Source organism: Pseudoliparis swirei, chromosome 24, assembly GCF_029220125.1.
Source record: "Pseudoliparis swirei isolate HS2019 ecotype Mariana Trench chromosome 24, NWPU_hadal_v1, whole genome shotgun sequence".
NCBI classification, from domain to species: domain Eukaryota; kingdom Metazoa; phylum Chordata; class Actinopteri; order Perciformes; family Liparidae; genus Pseudoliparis; species Pseudoliparis swirei.
Genome location: NC_079411.1, coordinates 22,056,490 through 22,067,008, shown reverse-complemented (window position 1 = coordinate 22,067,008; position 10,519 = coordinate 22,056,490). Strand labels below are relative to the sequence as shown.

At 47.0% G+C, this 10,519-nt stretch overlaps 1 protein-coding gene across 1 annotated transcript; it reads left to right on the top strand.

The window, feature by feature from the left end:
• The first annotated feature begins 243 nt into the window (after positions 1-243).
• On the top strand, positions 244-10,501 carry LOC130189618 (break repair meiotic recombinase recruitment factor 1-like). The gene is made up of 7 exons (XM_056408506.1): positions 244-264; positions 382-485; positions 581-1,233; positions 1,415-1,934; positions 8,384-8,523; positions 9,364-9,462; positions 9,967-10,501. Exons 3-7 carry the CDS (start codon positions 779-781, stop codon positions 10,043-10,045), a joined length of 1,293 nt encoding a protein of 430 aa, XP_056264481.1. The 5' UTR covers positions 244-264; positions 382-485; positions 581-778; the 3' UTR covers positions 10,046-10,501.
• Positions 10,502-10,519: the final 18 nt, after the last annotated feature.

The following is a 10,519-nucleotide window of genomic DNA, read 5'->3' as shown; positions in this document are numbered from 1 at the left end:
TCAACTTTCAGTGAACTCGTGTAACTTTGTTGATGTTAGCTAGCTGCATTTCCTACATTAACTGACATTACTTAGCTATAAACTTACCAGATATGCCGTACCAATGGGAATTATTTATATTAGGTATGGGCTATATATATATATATATATATATATATTTATGTATATGTTACTATGCTATTATGTCTTAATTTGTTTGATTAATTTGTAATATTTAGGAAAAAAAGATGGCCAAAGCAAAAGCAAAGACCAACAACATCAATGGTAAATTTGCTCCTGTTGAGCAGAGACAATATGTGTTTTTTTCTTTGAAAAAAAATAATATTTGATGTACAATTTCTTCACTATAATTTTTAATTGAGTGGATCCTTATGTGTTAAGTCAACATAGCTCCAGCACAGTCTCGGTCACTCAGGTCAAGGAAGAGGAAATGTCCAAGTGATGAAATCTCAGAGACCAATGACATCAAGGCTAGTCATCATCAGGTAATTTAAGTGATCGAAACAAAATTGAATCACTTTTTATTGCCTTATCAGGCCAATTCGTAGACAATGCATTCTATTTTGTATTATTATTTCAGGACACTGAAGGAAATCATACAACAGTGGATTCCACACTGTTACAATGCCACAAGTCCCCTCTGCAGGAGCCTTCTGTTAAAGCATTTGAAGAGAAAGAAGAGACGACAGTCACCAATCCCAGCAATGATTCTCAGTTGAAGGGCTTAAAAGTAGACGCTGATAATGATGCCAACAAGAGCGGAAAGGATAAGGAGGAAATGACAGCATGCACTGATCAACTCCAGGTCTTGCAAATCTCTCAAGAAGGGGATGCTGCTGCTCTGGAGGATCAACCGGGTGCAGAGGAGAACTCTGAATGTAATTTTGAGAAAAACCAAGATGTTAGTCAAGAAGAACCCAGCGATGTGGGCATGACTGATGTCAAGGAAACCACAAAGGAGACAGCAGCGGGGATACCGGCCAAAAAGAAGCGAAGGATGGGAATGTGTGGTCTGACGGAGAGGGAGCGGAGTCACTTCCTGCAGACACAAAAACGTGAAAACGGGCAGACCGGACCAGAGAGAGTTGGAAAGCAGATTTGTAATAACTCAGCTGAGCTTGCGGCTCAGGAAGAGGTTATATCGTCGGTATCATCCGTACCAGTAGGCAATGTCACAGAGCAGGAGAAGGCAGAGATGCAACTTGAGTCCAGTCACTGTGGAGGGGAAGACAGGTCAGAATAATGGAGTGAGGAATCCAAATATAATGTTAAATATCTCACACAAGTTTCATTTTTGAATTTTTTAGATTAATAAGTGAAATACACTCCAAACACTGTATACTTGATTACACAAGCATGATTCAAATAAATGTGTTACTTCACCCTTGTTGATAACATTGTTTTTAACACACAGGACAGACACTGAAGTCCACATTGCTGCAACTACCTCAGATGGAGCCAGTGTTGCGTCAGATCCAGGCTGCTCAAAAGACAAGAGTTGTGAGGTTGAGGGAGGTATGGGACCTGGTCCAGAGCCAACTGGGGACATAAAGTCAGACCAGCCTGCAGGGGAGGAAGAGGAGCAGCTTTTGGGGAATAAGAAGCAGCAGGAACATGAAGGAGGCACAGCTGAGATTGTAGCTGGAAAACTTCAGGAGCAAATGCAAGACGGGGAAGATGGATCAGCAGCAGTCCAAAGTCCTGCCGTCACTTGTTGCTCTCCTACAACTCCAAAGGAGGAGACTGAGAACTGCGATGCAATCGAAGCTGCGGCTCTGCAGGTGGCTCGTGTGACCAGGACAAGAGAGGAGGAGGTGACTGGCGATGCAGGGGACGATGACGCAGCTGAAGCTGAAGGTGCATCGTCCACACACACACAGCCAGGAGGACACGAGGCTGCAGCGACACCCAGAGGACCAGAGATGAAAGACAACGTGAGTGGCGGCACAAACTTTCAAAGCGACGGTTGAGCGAAGCTCGTGATATATAAAGCTTTGGTTGAGATCGTCAGAGGTGTTTGTTCAAATCAAGCGTCCTTTTGTGTTGTGCAAATAGTTTTTCTGTGTTTTGTGTATGATGTCATGTCTTTGCCACGTCACAGCATTCTGTCGTGTTTATGACTAAAGCGATTAATAGAGTCGTGATGGACATTTAACAATAGTGTATTAAATGATAAAGTATTTCGGAAAATACTACAACTTATAAATCAGAATCAGAATCAGTTTTATTGGCCAAGTAAGTTTGCACAAACAAGGAATTTGACTTGGTAAAGTGTCTCTGTGCTTACACAAAATATACATTACAACACAATACAATACAGAACAAACAAAACAAATAGTGCAGTACAGAACAAACAGTGCAACGGTCTAAGAAGTTTTAGAAAGTGACTTAAAGTATATACAAGAGGAATGGCTATATACAGTAGCTGTGAAACAGTAGTGCCAGAAGAAGTGGAGAGTGCGAGAAGAGAAGGGATAAATATATATGCTACAGTGGGTTATTGTTTAGTAGTGAGATGGCGAGGGGGAAGAAACTGTTTTTGTGTCTGGAGGTTTTGGCGAAAGGTGATCTGTAGCGTCTACCAGAGGGGAGGAGTTTAAATAGTTTGTGTCCGGAGTGGGAGGAGTCTGCGGTGATCTTTCCTGCCCGTTTCCTGACTCTGGAGGTGTACAGGTCTTGGATGGTGGGCAGGTTGGCACCGATGATCTTCTCTGCAGACCTGACTGTCCGTTGGAGTCTGTTCTGGTCTAGTTTGGTGGCCGATCCAAACCAGACAGTGATTGAAGTGCACAGAACAGACTCTATAACTGCGGTGTAGAACATGAGCAGCAGCTCCTGAGGCAGGTTGTACTTCCTAAGCTGGCGCAGGAAGTACATCCTCTGCTGGGCCTTCTTGATGATTTTGTTGACGTTAGGTTCCCACTTCAGGTTCTGGGAGATTGTGGATCCCATGAAACCTGAAGGATTCCACAGCCAACAGTGTTCTTGAGTATGGTGAGGGGGGGCTGGGGGGCTCCTCCTGAAGTCCAGTCTGAAGCGTGTTCAGCTCTAGGTTGTTGCGACCGCACCACAGGACCAGCTGCTCAACTTCCCGCCTATATGCAGACTCGTCATCATCACGGATGAGGCCGATGACTGATGTGTCGTCTGCAAATTTTAGGAGTTGAACAGATGGGTCTCCTGAGGTGCAGTCGTTGATGTAGAGGGAGAAGAGCAGTGGGCAGAGCACGCATCCCTGAGGTGCACCAGTGCTGACTGACCGGGTGCTGGATATTGTTTCTCCCAGCCTCACCTGCTGCTTCCTGTCCATCAGTTTGTAATCCACTGACAGGTGGAGGCAGGCACAGAGAGCTGGGTGAGTTTGGTGAGGAGGACTTCTGGGATGATGGTGTTGAACGCTGAGCTGAAGTCCACGAACAGCATCCTTGCGTCGGTGTAAAGAATATATATTATAGCTTAGCATAGCCTAGTAGTGTATTGTGCTTAAATGTTATGTGTAAAGTGGAAAAACACTGGACGAGAGTTAGAAACATCAGCAGGGCATTCCGGCGCCTGAACTGATCAAAGAAGATAACAGTGACACACGAAAGAACTTTATGCACCAACGCTCACCCTAGATTTGAATAGAACAAAGCAACACTCATGAACAGGAGAGCCACAGAGACATTTACTGAGCGCAGATAAGATAAGGAACGGTCCAGATGGGGCCATTATTCTCCGGAGCCCCCCCCCCTCACTGACCCCCCTCACTGACCACACACACACACACCTACACTGGCCCTTTGTAAATATCCTGGGAACGACCTTCTCGCCACAGCGCATCCCACCTAGGAAGAGATAAGACTATCTTAGAAAACTCCCCAGCTCAGTCAAGGAAGCTACATGTGAATTCCATCTTCCTTTCTCACACTTTCACAACATATGCACTCATTGGCAGACGAGAAGAACCAATGAAGGAGCGACAACGGCGGAAGCAGAGGACCAAGGGCCAATGAGAAAACCCCACCCCTTATCTCCTGACCAATCAAAACTGGTCCGATCGGCTATTCAAAATGGCCGAACACTCCGAACCGGCATCTTTTCTCCAGCGCTGAGGCCATCGGTCAGAGCTCAGGAGGGGGGTCCATGCATGATTGTCTGTGTGTATCCTGATTTTGAATAAACGCTTTATAGAGTTAAAGTAAAAGTCTACCGATATTTTCTTCCAGTGAGTACCGTCCAGGTGTGGTGTGTCGCTGTCCAACTCCAACATCGGTCCCTGGGGAGTGGAGGTGTTGCAGGATGGAGTGCAGCCCCATGTTGAATGCATCATCCACTGACCTGTTTGCCCGGTAGGCAAACTGCAGAGGGTCCAGCAGGGGGCCTGTGATGCCCTTCAGATGGGTCAATACCAGTCTCTCAAGGGGGCACCCACCTGCTCCAGCTCCTGGAAGGGAGGACTTCTCATCCTCCGCCTCTCCACTTGAGTGGCTCCGCCTCAGATATCTTAATCCAGATTCACCAGATTCTGCTGATTCATCTTCTCCGCTTCCAGCTTTCAGCTACCAGATTCCTGGCTCGACGATCTCCGCGGAGCTCGAAAAGCAAAGACGGAGGACACTGCTTTACGGACGTAAGCACACAGCATCAAGCACATCCTGCACTGTTCGGTGATCCTATCATTCTGTGCAACCCCTCTCTTCTTATCATCTTCGTCTCATTCTTCACGTGAGTTGACTTGCATACTATCGCGGCCGGAGTTTACATGCCGCCGCGGACCGCGAACGAATCGTGGAGATTGCTCCGCCGGACCGGTGTTGTGTGAGCTTTTTCCGGACTCTTTTGGTTATTTAACTCAAATTTAAATAAAGGAAACCTCACGACGAAACTCCTAAATACCTACCAGTTAAAATGCCACCAGAGAGAGAGAGCTTACTGAACAATCACTACAGGCCTCAGCGAGGCATATCCCTCGTCACTCGAGCTGCACCAACCCTGTCATGCCATGGTTCATCTGATTCCTCCTGACAGGAGACTACTAAAGCTAACCTGTGGTGAGGAAGTTCAAGAGAAGTGGAAGTGAGAGGCTGAGGAGGATCGGGCGTGCTTGGACTGTATGACTGGGATGTCTTCAGGACTGCTACCAACAGCCTGGATGAGTACACAGAGGCTGTAACTTCCCATCAGCTTCTGTGAGGACATCAGCTGTATTCCATCCAGCTCCAGGGTGAGTTATAACAACGACAAACCCTGGTTCAAGCAGAGCTCAGGAAGCTAAGACTGCAGAAGGACCAGGCATTCAGGGGGGGGAGGAGGACCTGTACACAGAGTCCAAATACAGGTTTTAGCAAGGCGGTGAGATGTAACGACTGTACTCTGAGAAACTGCAACAGCAGCTCATGAACAATGTGCTTCAGACGAGCTAAATGAGTTCTACTGCCGCTTTGAAAGACAATGGGCCCCATCAACAAGCCACAGACCATCAGCCCACCCTCCCCAGCCCATCAGGGCTCTCACCCTCACCCTCCAGCAACTCCAACTCAGCGACCGTCATCCTGGAGAGAGAGAGAACAACAGGCTCAAAAAAAAGCAGGAACCCCCCAAAGCAGCGGGGGCCGGACTCGTCTCCCCTCCACCCTGAAGCACTGTGCTGACCAGCTGTCTCGTGTCACCGACATCTTCAACACCTCCTGAGACATGCCAATGCTCCAGCCTGCTTCAAGGCCTCCACCATCATCCCGCCCCCAAAACCCAAGATCACAGGACTCAGCTACTACAGGCCGTGCCCTGACCTCTGTGGTAATGAAGTCCTCTTTGAGCGCTGGTCCTGTCACCTCAAGACCATCACCGACCCACCCCTGACCTCTGGTTCTACTACAGAGAGAACAGGTCTGTAGATGATGCAGTCAACATGGCCCTTCACTACATCCTCCAGCATCTGGACTCCCGAGGAACCTCGCCCAGGATCCTGTTTGTGGACTTCAGCTCTGCTTTCAATACAATCATCCGTCCCTGCTGCAGGACAAGCTCTCCCAGCTGCGTGCCTCCACCACCTGGTGGGGTGGATCACAGACTTCTGACGAGGGAAGCAGCACGTGACAGGGGAGGAAACGTCAGGCTCTCCCCGGACCCAGCACAGGTTCCCCCCAAGGCTGTGTTCTCTCCTCTGCTGTTCTCCCTGTACACTCAGTCACCAGTCCGTCAAGTCAAGCTCAAGCCCAAAGTTCGATGGATCACCCTCCTTTCTCATCTCCTCTGGTGGGGAGACAGACGCCCTACAGGTGGGAGACACCTGGTGACAGCCTGGTGCAGCCAGAACAACCTGGCTCAAGCGCTCTAAAGACAGTGGAGATGGTTGGAATGCCCGCCCCCACCCTCCTCCCCTGTGTGCTCCGTCCCGGCTGCTGTGGTCCTACGCTTCCTGGGCTCCATCATCTCCCAGGACCTCCCATCACCAAGAAGGCCCAGCAGAGGATGTTCTTCCTGAGGCAGCTGAGAATTCAACCTGCTGAGGAGAATGATGGTACACTTACCACGCCATCGTTGAGTCCATCATCTGCTCCTCCATCTGCGTCTGGCACCCTGCCAGCCAGCACAAAAGACAACAAGAGGCAGGCAGAGCATCGCTCGGCCGAGAGGGGGTTATCGGTTGCAATCTGCCTTCCCCTTTTTCCTCAGGTCACTCAAGCAGGGGGGCGGGGCGGTGAAGATTGTCGCTGACCCCCCCACACCCTGGACTGAGTTCCGAGTCCCCTCCCCTCGAGAGGAGATCCGATCCAACATGACCACCCACACCCCAAAACTTTTTCCGACGGCGGTCGCCATCATCATGACCCGGGACTGACTGACTGTCACCCCAGGACTACCACCTCTTCCACCTTCCTCTCCCGCCTTCTCTCTTCCCTCCTCCTCTCTCCTCCTCCCTCCTCCTTCTTCCCTCCTCCTCCACACGTCACTTTAACTTAACACAAAACACACCCACAAAGAACACACCCAAAACACTTCACATCCTTCTTCTTCCCTCCCCTTCCTTCCTCCTCCCTCCTCCCTCTCCCTCTCTCCTTCTTCTTCCTCCTCCCACTTAACATGCTTAACACTTAAAAAAACACCACTCAACAGCACACACCCAAACACTTCACATTATTTGTTGTCTTTCTGTCGTGTTGATTGTTGTTTGTTTGTCATGTCCAAATGTTGCACCTTCCACCAAAAAAAATTCCTCGTTTGTTTGTGAAAACATTCCTGGCAATAAAACTTTCTGATTCTGATTTCTGATTCTGATTCTGATTCTGACTTCATGACCACAGACGTCAGGGCGACGGGCCTGTAGTCATCCAGCCCAGTGATGGAGGATGTTTTGGGAACCGGGATGATGGTGGAGCGTTTGAAGCAGGAGGGGACTTCACACAGCTCCAGAGATCTGTTGAAGATCCGTGTGAAGATGGGGGCCAGCTGATCAGACAGGAGGGTGACACACCGTCTGGGCCTGCTGCCTTCCTCGTCTTCTGTCTCTGAAAGAGCCGGCACACATCCTCTTCACAGACCGTCAGTGCCGGTGGGGGTCAGGGGAGGGAGGTGATAACAGGGGATGCAGATGACTGTGTGAGGTCTGAGTTGGAGCGGGTGAGGGGTGTGAATGTGGGGTGATCAAACCTGCAGTAAAACACATTCAGATCGTCAGCCAGTTGAGGGCTCTCCATGGAGTGGGGGGAGGGTTTCCTATTGTTGGTGATGTCCCGCAGGCCTCTCCACACCGACGCAGGGTCGTTAGCTGAAAACCTGTTTTTCAGCTTTTCAGAGTAGCTTCTCTTTGCTGCTCTGATCTCCTTAGTCAGTATGTGTTTCTGGCCTGGTTGTACAGGATCCTGTCCCCACTCATGAAGGCCTCCTCTTTGTCTTGACGAAGCCGCCTGAGCCTTGCTGTGAACCACGGTTTATTGTTATTAAAGATGCAGTACGCTTTGGTGGGTACACACATGTCTTCACAAAAACTGATATATGACGTCACAGTAAAAGGTGAGGAGAAGCCAGATTTTTGCGTTCTAAATTGACAGCACACTAACAAAAACACAAACAACAAATTGATAACCCCACGGACCCTCGTGAACCGAGCCCGGGTCCCCCACTGACCCTCATGAACAGAGCCCTGGTCCCCCACTGACCCTCATGAACAGAGCCCGGGTCCACCACTGACCCTCATGAACAGATTTATTAGATTTATTTGATCTTATATGTTGACTGTTGATTGTTTTTGATTGTTGTTGTTTTGTTTGTCGAAGAGATTCTTCATGTGTCTAACACACGTAGCTAATAAATGTTTCTGATTCTGATTCTGATTCATATTTAGTTTACTTTTTACCGTCTAACTCAACAGAAATGGTTGATTTATTTCTGTTGCCCACAGTGTGATTCTGAAGCTGAACCTGGTGCTGGTCCTTCATCTGTGAACGCCGAGCCCCCTCAGACCAGTGACACTCCAGACCCGTTTGGATCTGGGTACTTGGATTACGTGTCGGACTCGCAGCTGAACACCATCATTCTGTCGTAAGGAAGTAGGAACGTCTTAAATCCTACAAGGACCCCGATAGTGGGAAGCAGAAAGGGATTAGAGACTTGGGAAATCAAGTCTTCTTCCACATAAACACACTTAGTATTGACAAGTCTTGAAAAGGGAAGAATGGAAGTAAAAGCACCGTTGACACCCCAAACATTGTAAACGAGGATGAGGGTAAGCATAACATTTGAACATGTTTACATGCATTGTACTCAGAGACATGTTTGATAAGGGCCCTATAACAACTGTAATGTTCCGTCTACTCCCCCCCCCCCTAATTTTACATAGTGAATTAGCATTTTTGAGGGTCTTAAGGTGGTCGAAAACTCACCAAACTTAGCACACTCATCAGAACTAGTGAGTTTTGTTGTGACATAATGGTTCATTATGTCCCCCGCCGCCATCTAAAAATGTCACATGGGTGTATTCACTTCAGTAAGCTATATAAAGTCTCTAGACATTACAAACATGTCTTGGATGCATAGTGTAAACAGGAAGTGAGCCATCTTTTAATTAAATGTGCCATTTTAGAGCTAGTTTACCATTTAGAGGCACTGCACTAACTTATCCTTAAAATTCATCAGCACAATATAAAAATTATGCATTATGCATTCATGCTACATTTGTGTGTGTTTATTGCGTTCTCTAAAACCCACATAGTTCAACACGGCTTGCAGCTTTAATTTGGTTTATTCCTTGCCTTATCAATGTTTTTACCAGTGACATTTTCCTGTCATATCTACATATTTTGGCTTTCTTGCCAAAGTTGGTAGAAGCTCATACACCACTCATTTTTCATCATTCCAACTTTGTACTTTCTCTCTATTCAGTGAGGAGGTGGCGATGGAGATAGAAGATCTTGATTGCCCAGATCATGAAGATGCTACAGACCTGATCTGTGGACTCATCAGAGAACTTTCCACTCTAAAGTGAGCAACAGTTCCTTATTCTTTGCTATTCAACATAAGTTTAAGCTTTTTTCTTTTTTTGGCCACTTAATCCCTTTTCTCTAAACACCGGTGTCCAGAGCCTGCCCCTCTTTCCAGTTGAACTTTTGACTCTAAATACCATTGGTCAGTTTCATCCTCTTCACACACCCACCTCTGCACTATAATTGGCTGAAGTGTGAAGTCAGCTCATCAAGCCCTGAAGGAAAGCTTTGATGTGGGTGGATGGTAAACTGGTGTAAAACAATGGGCACCAAATGTGAATACAAGTACTCAACAATAGAGCAACACATATCAAACTAAATTCTTTGAGGAAAAAATACAGTCAGACAATCTGACTATAGTAGCAATAAGAACATTAAAGTTTATTTAACTCTTCCTCAACATCTTCAATCCAGCCTTAATCCATCCGACTAGACAAACAAAAAGAGAAGGAAAAGAATGTTTGAATGAGGTTATTTAAACCGACTTGTCCTCCTCTTCTAGTCGTATGGTCATGGCCGCTCACAGAGAGCTGGAGAACTGGCGCCGCAGCAGTAAAAGTTCAAGGAGCTGCAAACGTTGAGGATCAACTCGCTGCCATCTCTATCCTACCGTTTCCCAATGGTTTGTGGGTAATGAGGCACATGTGGCATTGAACAAATTAGTAATATTCATCCGTTGTTTTATTGGCTGCTGGAATATGCAGTTTAACGGCTTAGTTTTTATTGTTCTCCCCAAATAAAGCTGGGTGGTGTTTAAATCTTTAATCTGAGTGTTTTTTGAAAATGATCTAATATGATAACAAAGAACACACAGACACACGGTCAATTTAGACATTTTATAAACTTCCAATATACAATAAGTTCACACATTTTTTTTATACAAAGTGATTAGAGCTGAAGTGGCTTTTCAGAAAAGCCATTAAGTACAATAATGAAAGTAAAACATGCCTCAGGAACAGGTATTTTCTCCACACCTCAGAACAAGCAGCTCATATTTTAAAATGTTAAAATGCTGACCTAGTCACATGATGTTTAGCCGATATGCTGTAGTAAAG

Bases quoted from the DNA above. Each gene is read 5' to 3' on its own strand.
- LOC130189618 (XM_056408506.1), top strand. From the start codon at position 779: ATGACAGCATGCACTGATCAACTCCAGGTCTTGCAAATCTCTCAAGAA. The intron at 1,935-8,383 runs GTGAGTGGCGGC...TGTTGCCCACAG, and splicing joins GACCAGAGATGAAAGACAAC to TGTGATTCTGAAGCTGAACC. The intron at 9,463-9,966 runs GTGAGCAACAGT...CTCCTCTTCTAG, and splicing joins AGAGAACTTTCCACTCTAAA to TCGTATGGTCATGGCCGCTC.